The following is a 13,484-nucleotide window of genomic DNA, read 5'->3' as shown; positions in this document are numbered from 1 at the left end:
ACATTACGATTCATATTTCGTGGTGAAAGGTACAGAAAATTCGATTCATTCAGTCACACACATTTTTTCATGTAGTGTATGTACATGTTCTAGAATCGGCTCTATCATTTTGAAAGATTAATATTAAACATTTGCAACTGGCTAGATATAACACTTAGTTGAGAGAAGAAATCGAAGAATGTCTTTATAATCAAGAGGAAATTCCGTATATCAGCAACCTCAAATGGGCACTTGAGCTATGATGATTGCTGTTGGTAGCCGATTTAACTGCTCCGTCGGCCATATGGCTCAAAGGGCAAGACCGCCGCAACAATAGCCATAACTATGTAAAGCGCAGCACAGATGTAGATCGGAACTGCTGTCTCAGTCTACCAAAATTAGCATAGTTTAAGAATCTTGGAAGACCAGATGTAGAACTCACATTGGCATATTTAGCCACGACGGCACTGACAATTCCCATGATCCGATTAAGTCCTATGGCAACACCATTGCCAGTACCCCGATGAGCCGAGGGGAAAACCTCAGGGGTGTACGCATATAGTGTACCATAGTAAACATTCAGACAGAAGGAGATCGTGCACGTGAAGCCTAAATTTTGGCTTTCTGTGCGCACTTGGGTGTAACAGAAGAAGAAAATCATGGTGACCAAAGCACCAATGATCATGGTTCCACGACGACCCCAGAACCAGGGCGAGCGGCACATGAATCCTGCCAGAACAGGCCCAAAGATGCTGCACGTGTTGTTAATTGCATAGTTGCGCCAGGTGATGTACGGACTTGACTCTCCAAACTGGGCGCCGCGGGACGACAGGTATGTGGGTAAGAATACGTTGTACAGAGGGTAGGCGAGACCAATTAACAACCATGAGAACCAGACCAAAGAGGTTGACAACGCCATTTTCCGTGTCGCATAGAGACCTTTGAGGTGGAAAATCACTTCTCGAGGATCTATCAGTCGTTGAGTCATACCGGCTGCTGTCGTTTGGCGGTGGCTTGTTGTTCCACACGCTTGGAGGCGCTCGAGAGTAAGGCTGCAAGGGCGCTGATATCTATCGGCGATGTTACGGAGAACGCGCAAGGCATCTTCGTCCTTTCCCTCAGCGAGAAGGAACTTGGGAGTCTCCTCTAGCCGAATAATGGTGATGCGAAGAATAGACAGCACGAATACAAAGGCGCCCGATGTAAACCAGACGTAACGCCAGCCCATGTTATTTTCGCGAGTGCAGCTGGCGGCATCGGAGCAGGAGTAGTTCGGAAGAAAGGCCCAAGCAAACAGACCAGCGATAAGTTGGCCGAGACCTAGCAGATGCGAAAATGTCAGTCTCCTGCTAATCATTCCAGAAGAAATGCCTACCCCACCACGCCGCCATGAGAGTCAACAGCCATTGACTCTTGCTGGGAAGGTACTCGAGAAAAACGGTCGTGTCCAGTACCAGATTTCCTCCAGCACCAAATGCACTGAGACAAATGAAAAGACCAAGAACAATCCAAGATGGTGCAGCGCCGGCTACGATTGTGAAAACCGACGACACAAAGAGCGAAACGTTGAATGCAAAGCGACGTCCAATAATGTCCGCAGAGAATCCCCAAAAGATAGCGCCCACCAGCATTCCCACATAAACGGCAATTGTCAAACCTGTCGAAAAGCTGGGCTGGAACTCGTATTGAGCCTGAATGGATATGATCGACTGGATTAGGAGGATGAGCGAGTCGACGGCATAGCCAAAACCATTCAGACAAAAGAGTTTCCAATGATGAGGAGTGAACCCTATCTCATCGATAGCCTACACATACCAGGAAATTCATTAGCCTTTCCCCAGTCTTTAGCTGCGGAAACTCACATTGTTGATCAGGTTCATCTTGGCTGCCAACACCTGGTCCACCTTCTCTCCTCCCAGGATATCATTTTCGCCATGCGCTATTGATCGCTCCGTTAACGAAGCGTTGCTGTGAGACTTCGCTTTATCCAGCGCACCTGCAGAAGCAGTGCTCGCAGTCGCTTCGATATCCATTGGTCGATGTTCTTATATGAAAATATCCAGGTAAATAGTGTTGGTTGGATTATAAATATTGAAGACTATAAAGCGACTCTTACAAGAAGAATAGCAAAGAGAGAAAAAGCAAAGAAAAAATGAGGCAGAGAGGGGTTAATCTTAATCGCATGTCTTGTTTCCCTATTCCCCACGCGCTATCCCCCCGCGGCACAGTGCATTGTCGAAGCTACTCACGCACGAGGTGAGCTGATTGGCTATGAAGAAGGTCCGTGGGAGGGTTAAAGAGTGACTAACCAGTTATGGAACCTCAACCAGCGACTGCATTGATAAGCCTCGGCTTCCCGTAATCGGTCGATCTCTGGAAAGCCACATCTCATATACACTAGATGACCGAGAACTGGGTTAAACTCGATAAAATGTTTTTTTGATTTCATAACTGTTTTGAACTAGAAAGAACTGGTTTCAATAGAGTAACTTACAAGTGGATCATGGATCAGAGAATATTCATCCCAACCATGGTACATCAAAGGTACCGAAAAATCATATCCAGTCCTCTCTTCGCCACCAATAATTCGTAGACTCAATCAAACGCACCATCCACGGCCATTTCTTCAAGATTTCCTCCGTAATCTCCCAATTCCAAGGATTCGAAACCCCCCAAAACCAACAACCCATAGCTCCTCATAGAGATATCCCAAGACCCAATAATATCAACACATATTTGAACACCCTCGGACTGATCACCGGCAGAAATAAGATTATCGCGCATTCTGCGAAACGGCAAAAAATCCAGCCAGGGATGATGCGCGACTTTACGCTGTATTTGCGTCGGTTTGAGACTGGCTGGCATATTTTCGTCTATCTCTGGGGTGCGGGAGACCAATGTAGATATTGTATTTTGTGCCATCTAATCATGCTGAGGTGTCATTCCGAGCATGAATAAATGCATGGTACACATGTATTTTCCCGAGGATTATTAAAAGGTCCGCATTTGAGGAGCCCTGTCAGTAGCTCGCCAATGAGGATTCGCTGAACTGCTCCAAAAGAAAATCAGCTTCATCGGCGGAAGGCCACTTACTAGGGAGTTTTGTTCGGCATCAAATACTGGATGGGACGGCTTCATCCTTGATAGCTTGATCAATTGCAATTTGAGCACGTTCTCGATCGCCTGTGTTTGGGTCAGCTCATTTTCTAGGCATATGGATTGCACAAACCCGGCTTCATCGGCCGAAATAATGCTTTGCCAAGATCATGCCGAAATCCAAGCCTAAATATAAACATCGGATAATTTGAACCGGCTTTTTACTTTAATTCTAGTGAAGTGCTGCTAAATCCTTTCCTCGATAGCTCCAATTTGAATGAGTGATTAAACCAAGTCTAAGATATAGTGAATCTATATCACAGCTGACTAGAACATCGTTCCTTCAAGGCTTTGAATGCACTCAAGCCTTATTCCCTTGCAGGAACTTGATCGTATCCACAACAGACTTTTCCAACGGCAGGTACTCAATTGCAAGCACTGCCCTGGAAATTTTGTTATCGTGACCGTACAGAACATCAGACCTTTCCGACTTCAACTCCGCTGGGAGTTGATTGGCGTATTCAGAGAAATTATTCTTTGCTATTCCCGCGACTTCCTTCATATGATAAAGAAACGTCTTCCAGCGGCCTCGGTAAACGCCATATAATCAAGGTGAGACCCCTAAAGGCGTGGGCCTTTGGCCGAAGGGCGCTTATTGGTCAGAATCAAAGAAGTGGAACCACTCTGTCAACTCAAAATATACAAATGCAATCTGCTTCTAGTACTTAGCGGGTTTAAGGTCTTAATACCCGATCGGCTGATACCCTGGCAACTTACTGGGAATAGAGGTGAATTTGGATTAATCATGGCATTGGAAACTGCGTGGGATTCGGGACTTGAGTAATGAAAGCGGTGCCTGATTGTGCAGTCAGATATCACTGCCGACAAAGTGAGGCTGTGGAGGATAAATAAGTGGAGACCGGAAAGCAAAAGTCATGTTCAGGAAAAAAAAAAGATAGAGTGAAAGGCAAGGGGAGTGAATGAGAAAGGGAACATTATGATAAAGGAGTGTGTAAGTAGGATGGGAATAGCCTCCAAAACAATACAGGGTAAGTTTTCAAGAAGACTGGGGGTGTGAATGGAATCATGGATGAGTGTTACGAGAGCAGTTTAAAATAGGGTCATAAACACAGTAAGGAGGAAAATAGGTGAACATATCTCTCGTGGCCAAGCGGGATAAGCGCGTCACCAGTGCCTGATCTGGAACACAATTTCTAGAGTTGTGGACGACTTATCTAGGTTACGATCTCTACTGGCATATTGCAATGTGTTGGTACAAGCTAGTCTTCAGCCGCGGTGGATGGTTGCTCCTTAATTGTGTAGGATCAGACCCTCACCTTCGGGTTCGTAGGGTCGACTGCCGGTCGGTACGGGGGAATAGTTCAAATTCTTTGGAATAACCAAGCATCATAGCTGTTGCTGATTATTCCTATATACTTTTCTCTTGTTTTTGATCATTCCTTACTGTTCTGGGAATTGCTCCACATACCCCCTTCCCCCCTCAAATTACTCTTGTACACCCTATCTAGCCCCCCATGGCTTCGAGTCAACTAACTAAACCAATGTAGCCTACCCAAGTAACCTCAAGTTATCTACTCCAGCAGTTATTCCAGCAACTACTCCAGCACCTGCCCTTTCAGCTCCGGTGTACTATACTAGTATATCGAATGTATACATAGATGTATAAATAGGTAGCGGAAAACGAGCATTTGAATGGTGGGTATTGTAGAGAGGCATCGAATTCGCAGCCATGGGTATGTTCCTGCTTGTGGGTTAGGGTGTACAAGAGTAATTTAGCGAGTACGTGAAGAAATTGCCAAAGTTCTTGAACAAAACGAAGAAAGCCGAGTGTGGCAGTCGATGACATTGGGAGCCTTATAGTGTCAGTGCCTAGTACACGCTGAAGGGCCTTGAGTGATTGAAGTCGAGACTAATCAAAAATTGACTGAGAATCAAAGATCCTAGCTTCGATTCTCCCCGTTATCATTATTTTTTTCATCTTGCTCATTTTGAGATTATCGATCAGGACTCTCTCTATCTTGGTGTTGGGCACGCCTACGCTAGATTGAAGAAAGATCAACACAAGTACAAATAAACTTGCCCTAATTTGCATTAGTTCTAGCGGTAGAGCACCCTTTGGCTCGAATGTTTGATTGGTCACTGAACAAAAGTGCATGTTTATCTTAGCAAGATTTGCGTGCCTTCTCCTCATGGTAATCGTATTGAGCCCACACAGCCAAAGCCACCTCACGAAACATGTCATTTGTGAGAAGATGAAATATTTTCTCGGCTCAGGCCGTGACTTTGGAAACACATCATTGAAGGCAATTTGTAGTGGACCTTCGGTTTGTGTTGTAGCTGCATCTCGAGTAGCGCTCATTTTGGCTGTCGGTACAGGTGGTTCATTTGGGTCCTCTTTTTTCCATTCCTCGATGACCAGCTCCGATTTTTTCACGCGAAAAGTCAATGAGACGTAACCTCCGTTTGTTGTTCAGAGGTCTGTGTCTTCAACGAGTTCCGATCGCGTTTCGCTAAACCATAAGTGCTTGCAGGACGATTGTGGGCCAATCATGGTCATCGGGGTCCATCTGTAGGCCCCCAGGCTCCATCGGCCCTTTTTTGGAATCATCGTCATGGGGCATTGTATTGGCCGAGGTGGATCTTCTGTCCATCTTCGAAACCCTTCGTCGATCCTTACCCAGGTGCTCACTGATCTACTCTATATCTCTATAAAACCAAATCTCTCCATATATCAGCTTATTATTATTATTCAGCACCCAAGGAAGTGTCCGTTTATAGAAAACTCAATATTTGATTGAGAGTACAGCATGAAATTATAGTCTATTCACTAGAGGCTTTCTGCCGCGCCTCTTGCGCGGCGCCTGCTTAGGTATTAGACCACACCTCCTACTATATCTTCTACTCTGTCTCCTACTTAGTCTCCTCCTCGGTATCCTAGAGTATTCTACCTTATTTGGTACCGGACGAGTCAAATGGTCAAAGTGTTCTCCAAATGCATAAATAGCGGAAAAGAAAAGAAAGAAAAGAAGAGAAGAGAAGAGAAGAGAAGAGAAGAGAAGAGAAGAGAAGAGAAGAGAAGAGAAGAGAAGAAAAGTGACGTGTAGGGAGCAGGGGGGAAACGAACAGTATCCGAAAAGTCTGCGGTGTACCCAAGGAGTGGAGGGGTAGGTACTAAATGGTTTCTATATTCTAGCTTCTCTTAATTATACTTAATTATAAAGACCACATCCCGAACTCAGATAGGTTCCAAGTCCATATTCATGAAAGACCTTGACTAACCTTGGAACTAGCTGCCAAGAGCTATCATAAACATCTAATATCTTGGCATTGCAGGATTTTCTCTTTCACTGAGATGCCAAATCTCGGCAGAATCAATATCCATGACACCACTATAGTACCCAACAGTTCCACATTACGTCTCAGCTACCAGGAACCCTTGACCGGAGTAATAGTAAAACGTAAGGTGCCTACCTTAATTTTGATCTGATAAAATCTTTGCTGTCTCAGCCAAGGCTCCATAATGATAATTACCGGTCGAACTCCGCCCAATTTATTACCTAACGACCGAAACATGAATTTTATCCGTCAGCCGTGACCAAGAACCGCTAAGAAGCACTTGGCAGCTTGGCAATGTCATGGCATTGACACCCACCCCGATGGCAATTGATTTTTTCCCCCAATACCCGCTCTACGCGGGCTTTTACGGAATATGTGGGTGTGCTTGACACACAGACCCCGTCATGAAAATTCAATCCGAGGAAAATCTAATCAGATGATCTTATCCATGGTTGGAAACTTCACCCTCAAGCTAGGGTGGGGTATAGGTGGGTATAGCCAATCAAAGGCTTTATTGCCATGCAGACTCGGCTGGAGAATTCTCCTTTTCTGGATTTCTTGGCCCAACGACTCAGTCTACGGAGTACCGTTGATGAATCAAATTACGTATCGGCCACGTGGAGGGGGTTATGACTATTGGCCTGGAATGAATCGCAGTATGGAGTTTTGTTTTCTACTCTGTGGTTCACTAAAGCCTCATGGTCCGCATTTTTTATCTGATCCTTTCGTGGGCCGAACTTTTACCGCTTCACCTCGGAGGATTTACGGAATAGTCCGTAAAGGTTTGTTGATTTCAGCCCGATTTGGTATTGGAATTTTAATTTCGAACCTTGTTATATTACCACCCGCATACTCGTATCTGAAACGGTACCGGTACTGGTAACTTTACTGGTAACTATACTGAGTGGAGCACTGGCGGAGATTAATCTTCTGTGAACCTTTTTCGTGAGGCGATTTCTCACAGAATCAAATAATAATAACATGATGGAGGTATCCTCCACCTTCTTTTCACCCAAAATGGCTAGTTCCACGCGTCAAAATCCGAAGTACGGTTGAATTCTTGAAATACAGTTTATCTGATCGTTACCCGCGATATCCATGGAAACATTATTTACTAGCGCAGCCACCTGATTGATTAGACCGATAAGATGAAAACTAAAGCTTGCTCGGAATCCAATTAGGCGGTCTTTTCTCATTAAACGCCAATATTCCCTCCGCAAAGTTGGCACCAGCATACAGTTGTGGATACCATCGTTCGGCCAGATCGGTAACGGCGTCCTCTGCACTGCCAGCTTCCCAGCTTAACCGAACCCCGAGACGGCCCACAATGAGCGCGTCCGGACTGTTCTGACACATCTCTTCAGCAAGACGCACTGCTGCCTGCGCAATATCCCGGTCGGCATCCACAATCTGGGTAACGAGTCCATAGTCGTAAAGTGTGCGGGCGGGCACTGTACGTCCCGTCAACACGAGATCCATGGTCCGCTGGAGACCGATGGTTCGAGTGAGTCGAGGAAGACAGCCTGCGACGGGGACGATACCCCGTTTGACCTCTGGGAGAGCGAAGACGGCGGATTCGGACGCGATGACCAGATCGCAGTTCGCTACCATCTCGAAGCCGCCACCCATGCAGATGCCGTTCACGGCGGCGATAATCGGCTTCTTGCCGTTGCGACGTGGGAGACCTGCGAGACCGGGTGGTGACATGTCATTGACTACACCGGTCTTGACCATTGTGTTCCATTCTACAGATATTCAGTAAGGTAGACCTGTCAAGGGTAGATTGAATGACATTACCGCCAAGATCGGCTCCAGTACAAAAGGCTCTGCCATTGCCAGTAATGATGCCCACCCATAGACTTTCATCTTGATCGAATAGCTCCCAGATCTTTGCGATCTCGGCGCTAGTCTCTTTGTTGATTGAGTTAAGTTTCTCTGGTCTGTTTAAGGTGACTTGCACCACGCGATCATGCGGGAAAGAGACATTGAAATGCCGGTAAGACAAGGGTCCTGATCGAAGCGACATGGTAATCTAGCCGTGATGCAAAGATGGGGCACCCTGTGACCCGCCTTTATAAGAATAATCGAGCTCTGGCGGAGATAGACGGATAATCCGTTGAAATATCTTACTGAGAAGAAATGTGGCGCCGGGTTGAGCCTTGGAACCCCAATGATAACCCGCAATTGATGTGGAGAACCGATGGTATTGGATGCAAGTTTCCTTTTTGTTTTTTAAAAATTCCATTGAAACACCTGTCTTGGACTAGTCAGGCTGAGCAGATTAAAGAGGTTCGCTTACCAGTACCAGACAAATCAATATCTCATTTATCTACCTCGGCTTTTTATTTAATTTCAGGGCTTGCGCTTTAGTCCCGGCTCTCTTCCCTTGAATCCCTCAAACCAATCCCGAGTTATTATTGGATCTAAATCTGATAATTCCTAATATCACCTTCATACTTCAGCTCCAGCCAGATCCAGCTTCAAAGCTTCTATAAGGCTAAGGTCCTACCTATAACCCAGAATGGCCGGCCACACTTATCCCGCGGTCAAACTCCCCCATCCTTTCCTCACCGCCTACCAAGTGCGCGCCGTTGAAGACGCAACTCCAACAAAGCGTATCTTGGTCTTGCAAGATCAGCCTGCTACTGGCAAACTGTTATCTGAACCCCTACACCTCGAATCCCTCTCATGGCGTGATCTGATCTATCGCCCCAAGGAGGAGCAACCTCCCTCCAACAACAACACCGCCTGGGGCCGAGCCCGCCGCAGCCCCGAGACCACCTTCCAATGGACCGATAACACTCCCTCCCTAGGCCAAATCTGGGGTATCGTCCATGCAATCTACCTAGCCTACCCCACAAATGAGTATTTCCGCGTGACTCTCAACGGAAAAGGCAAGGAGATTTTGCGGAGTGAGCTACTCGCGACCGGCCTGGCAGTGGAACACCCGAAGCCCTTCGGCTCCAAAGAGATCGCCCCCGAACAAGCAGAGGAACTGCTCATCCTACGAAGCTCCTTCTGGCAAGGTGCCGCATCACCAGCAGGTCCACGCCCAATCTGGGCTGCCGGCGACGGAATCGACGGACCCGCGCGCGAGTCATTAGCTCGGTACCCCGTTCTGCCTGAGAACTACCACTTCACAAACAAGTTCCCCGAAGAGCCAGTGTACACTCGCCACCCTGTTCGGCGACCCAAGCCCGCTCCCGGCTCAATTGCGTATAGTCGCTACATCCCCGAGGTTGATGAGCATTTCTCGCTGGAAGTGGTGAATTGGGAGGATGCAGAGCACTTGAAGCTCTTCAATACTTGGCAGAATGACCCGCGTGTGGCGAAGGGGTGGAACGAGACAGGAACATTAAATCAGCACCGGGAGTACCTGCGCAAGCTGCACGTTGACCCGCATGTTCTGTGCTTGTTTGGGCGGTTCAACGATACCCGGTTCTCGTATTATGAGTTGTACTGGGCGAAGGTAAGCATGCATTTTCTAGAGTACAGTTTATTCCAGTTCAATACTAACGTTGTGATAGGAGGATCATTATGGTGCTCACTATAACGCTGGTGACTATGATCGCGGTCGCCACTCTCTTGTCGGCGATGCCTCTTTCCGTGGTTCCCAGCGTGTCAACGCTTGGTACTCCAGCTGTATCCACTACTGCTTCCTTGATGACCCACGGACGGCAAATGTTGTGGGCGAGCCTCGTGCTACAGGCTCGATCATTCTGTCGTATGAGAATGCTCAGGGTCTGACGATTGGCTCGTACGTTGACTTGGGACACAAGCGCTCTGTGCACTCTATCGCCAGCAGAGAAAAGTGGTTCCAGTTGTGCCCGATCTTCTGGGATGGACGGGAGCGCCCACTAGAGTCTGCCGATCGTGCCGCATGGAATGCTAAGCTATAAGTGTTGTGTTGTTAGGGTTGTCATGTATAGTTATTTTCGATATCTCGTTTAGTGTTTAAATTCAAGCCCTCTTTATGTCATATTGACGATCTTCCGTGTCTTTATTGCGCAAATGTACTGTAGATCCATTGTTTTTTAGTGGACGTAGATCATAGGCCCCAGGCTAGGTTCACCCATTACAGTTGTTCATTTATCCAGCTAGACAGACACCATCACGAGCTCGAAGCGATACAGTACAAGGTGAACAACACAGAGAGATGCAGAAAAAACAAATCTTTTTAAGCGGTTGCACGTTGGTCTACAATGCAACAACTGACTAACTATTAGTGTTCGCTGAGTAACAGCCGTTACATAACTATCGTATCACTTCAACGTCAATCTCATCCTGTTGAACTACATATGGTAGTGGTATAGACAGGTGTCAGGGTATATAAAGAGGGACAAAAAAAACATATATAAAGATCCTTTCCAAGGCACTCGAAAGATCCTCCAGAAATGCTTAAAAGACCATTCCCTTGACCTGGGGCACAGACTTCAGGTCAATGTTACGGATCATCATAGTCCAGATGAACGCAAGAGCAAAGACACCAGTTCCGACTGCCAACATGCGAGTCTGAGCATAAGCATAAGCATCCTGGATAGCAATGCGGGTAACACTGCCAACGGGGTAGCTAAGCTGGGTGTTGAGATCCTCGTAGATGTTCTCGAAGTTGGACATCGCACTATCGGGCAGAAGTCTTCGAAGTGCGTTGGGGTAGGTGTTCTGCCAGATAACTCCGGAGATGGTGGCACCCATAGCATCACCGACGGTACCGACGACGTTTAGCAGACCCAGGACGGCGGCGACATGCTGGTGGTCGACAGCAGCTAGGATAGCAAGCTGCTCGACGATGATGAATACTGCACCACCGATGGAGATGAAGACTTGGCACATGACGAGGTATCCGACGGACTGGTTGGGGCGACGGAAGTAGATCATCAGACCCTGGGCGAAGATGTAGAGCGGCACGGCAACCCAGAGTAGCCACTTGAAGCGGCCGGTGCGGCGGATCAGGAAACCGACACCGATGAGCAGGACACCGGAGACAATATCGAAGATGCTGCTGATGTATCCGGCTTCGGCGACGCTGACGTCGTTGACGACCTGCAGGAAGGAAGTGAAATAGTAGTCCCAGCAGTAGTAGCAGAGTTGGTAGGTAGCGTCTAGCAAACAGGCACCGAGCACAGTGCGGTCCCACAGGAAGCCGAACTCGAACAGACGCTTAGGAGCGAATTTCCACTCGTAGATGAGGAAGACGAAGAGCAAGACGAAACCGACGCAGATCATAGCGATAATGTAGGGAGTGTCCCAGCTGTTCGGGGCACTGCCAGCAATGTCGAAGGGTAGGAAGAAGAGGACAAGACCGGCGGAGAAGAGGAGGAGACCGAGGGCTGCGACGGTTAGTATGTGCGTGGTACACTATATGATTGAGGTGCTTACCATCAAGCTCAACAATGTAGAACCAAATGCTCTGGGGAAGAGTGCGGCCGCTGGACTCCTTGACCACATGGCCGGCCTTGACAGCCTTCCGCAGGTTATACTTGAGGATGAAGTATAGAGGGGCAGCGACGATGGGGAAAATGATGGCGAAAACACCGAATCCCCACTTCAAACCAATCTGGTCGAGAATGTCATTGGCAGCCTTCGCACCACCGAAAGCAGTGATGATGTAGGGGGAGGAAGTGAAAGCGTATGCAAGACCTCGACTCTTGAGCATGGACGCATCGGCCGTCAAGACGTCAACAGTATAGGTCATACCACTGGTACCGAGACTGTAAAACACCTATTTTATGTTAGTTGAATCTCAATCAACTGAATAGAAGAATGCACGTACATAGGCAGCACAGAAGGTGGGCAAGTTGTTGCAAGCCGCCATCATGATCAGACCGATGGTAGCGCAGAAGATCATGAAGGCAAAACCCTCAGCACGACCCCAGATATCCATGATTTTACCGAGGGGAACATAGCAAGCAGCAGTTATAGCATCAGCGACAACGTAGATAACACTCAGCAAAGAGTGGGAATCCCAGTCACTGGTCACGTAGGGAATCAAGTTGCTCAAGACGGAGCTCTGGAAAGCATTAATGAAGTACAGGAGCCAGATGCTGTGCAAATATTAGTATAGAACAAACATATCAAGAACTAGCAAGTATATCATACTTGAGAAAAACCGCAATTAGCGACCGACGCGACCAAGTCTGGGTCATGGCCTCCATATCCGCAACACCCCGCTGAGTATTCTCATCCGGGGTCTCAAAGGAAGGGCCTTGCGTCTCGGGAACAGGGTTCTGGGTATCAACCGCACCCTTCTCGTTGGCCTCGTTGGCCTCCGAGCTAGCATTATCAGAAACATCGGTAGCCTTCTGATCATACGCAGTCTTAGACTCCTGGGAGTTCACATTGACCGTGGTAACAACATCTTCGGCGGACTGGCGACCAAAGATAGTCCTGAAACCAGCCATGATCGACGATCTCAGTGGGAGGGGGAGAAAAATATTAGATGTTGATCAAGTACCAAACTTCGAGGGAAAATCTCTGTCCCTTATAGTCCTGAACAGGATCTTCCACAGATTGATAAAGGCCGAAGTTCGCTTGTGGAACGGGACTAACATCACCGCATGAAGCCACGCAAGCCCAGACCCAAGAAGCGATTTTGACCCGAGAATTTCATTTGTTGATATGGGATGGCAAAACCGGAAACAGGTGATATGATCCACATATCCACCTGTATTTTATATCTATCTACACGGAAGAGCCTAACGCAAAGCGCTAAAGGTATCCGTAGAGAGGGTTTGTGTACTCTGTAGCCGAGTAAGATGGAGAATCGAGGATTCTGTGTGGAAAGGTCGTTACAATACATTACATGGATCCACTTTGGTATTTACTTTGTATTGACAATGTACTATAAAAGTGGATACATGACGGTATTGGTTGGAACTTGGCAGTGGGGCACCTTGGAAGTTTTATCTGATCATCCATTGTGGAAAAGATGCGATGTCGGCTTAATCCGAAATCATTCCGTGTGAGTGGAGATACAAGAAAAAACCAAGCCGGACCAGAGTGTAGCCGGAACAGACCTTGCGACTCGAGTCAAAGTGGATTCGGCACCTATT

General features: G+C 47.4%; 4 protein-coding genes across 4 annotated transcripts; 1 reads left to right on the top strand and 3 right to left on the bottom strand.

The window, feature by feature from the left end:
* Positions 1–263: 263 nt before the first annotated feature.
* Positions 264–2,012, bottom strand: N7520_004099 (MFS transporter; the record flags this gene model as incomplete). The annotated part of the gene is made up of 4 exons (XM_057138034.1): positions 264–368; positions 422–1,299; positions 1,355–1,784; positions 1,842–2,012. The coding sequence occupies 4 exons, from the start codon at positions 2,010–2,012 to the stop codon at positions 264–266; spliced, it is 1,584 nt and encodes a 527-aa protein (XP_056998499.1).
* A 5,575-nt stretch (positions 2,013–7,587) lies between these two features.
* On the bottom strand, positions 7,588–8,458 carry N7520_004098 (enoyl-CoA hydratase/isomerase family protein; the record flags this gene model as incomplete). The annotated part of the gene is made up of 2 exons (XM_057138033.1): positions 7,588–8,177; positions 8,230–8,458. The coding sequence occupies 2 exons, from the start codon at positions 8,456–8,458 to the stop codon at positions 7,588–7,590; spliced, it is 819 nt and encodes a 272-aa protein (XP_056998498.1).
* A 495-nt stretch (positions 8,459–8,953) lies between these two features.
* N7520_004097 (GNAT family N-acetyltransferase) lies at positions 8,954–10,331 on the top strand (the record flags this gene model as incomplete). Its single annotated transcript, XM_057138032.1, has 2 exons — positions 8,954–9,901; positions 9,960–10,331. The coding sequence occupies 2 exons, from the start codon at positions 8,954–8,956 to the stop codon at positions 10,329–10,331; spliced, it is 1,320 nt and encodes a 439-aa protein (XP_056998497.1).
* A 499-nt stretch (positions 10,332–10,830) lies between these two features.
* mirD (putative MFS siderophore iron transporter) lies at positions 10,831–12,833 on the bottom strand (the record flags this gene model as incomplete). The annotated part of the gene is made up of 4 exons (XM_057138031.1): positions 10,831–11,762; positions 11,812–12,154; positions 12,206–12,476; positions 12,532–12,833. 4 exons carry the CDS (start codon positions 12,831–12,833, stop codon positions 10,831–10,833), a joined length of 1,848 nt encoding a protein of 615 aa, XP_056998496.1.
* Between the last annotated feature and the right edge of the window lie 651 nt (positions 12,834–13,484).

Source organism: Penicillium odoratum (genome assembly GCF_028828045.1).
Source record: "Penicillium odoratum strain IBT 22623 chromosome Unknown utg000003l_segment0_segment0, whole genome shotgun sequence".
In the NCBI taxonomy this organism is placed as follows: domain Eukaryota; kingdom Fungi; phylum Ascomycota; class Eurotiomycetes; order Eurotiales; family Aspergillaceae; genus Penicillium; species Penicillium odoratum.
The sequence above is the reverse complement of the archived record's forward strand: the minus strand, read 5'-3'. Positions and strand labels throughout refer to the sequence as shown.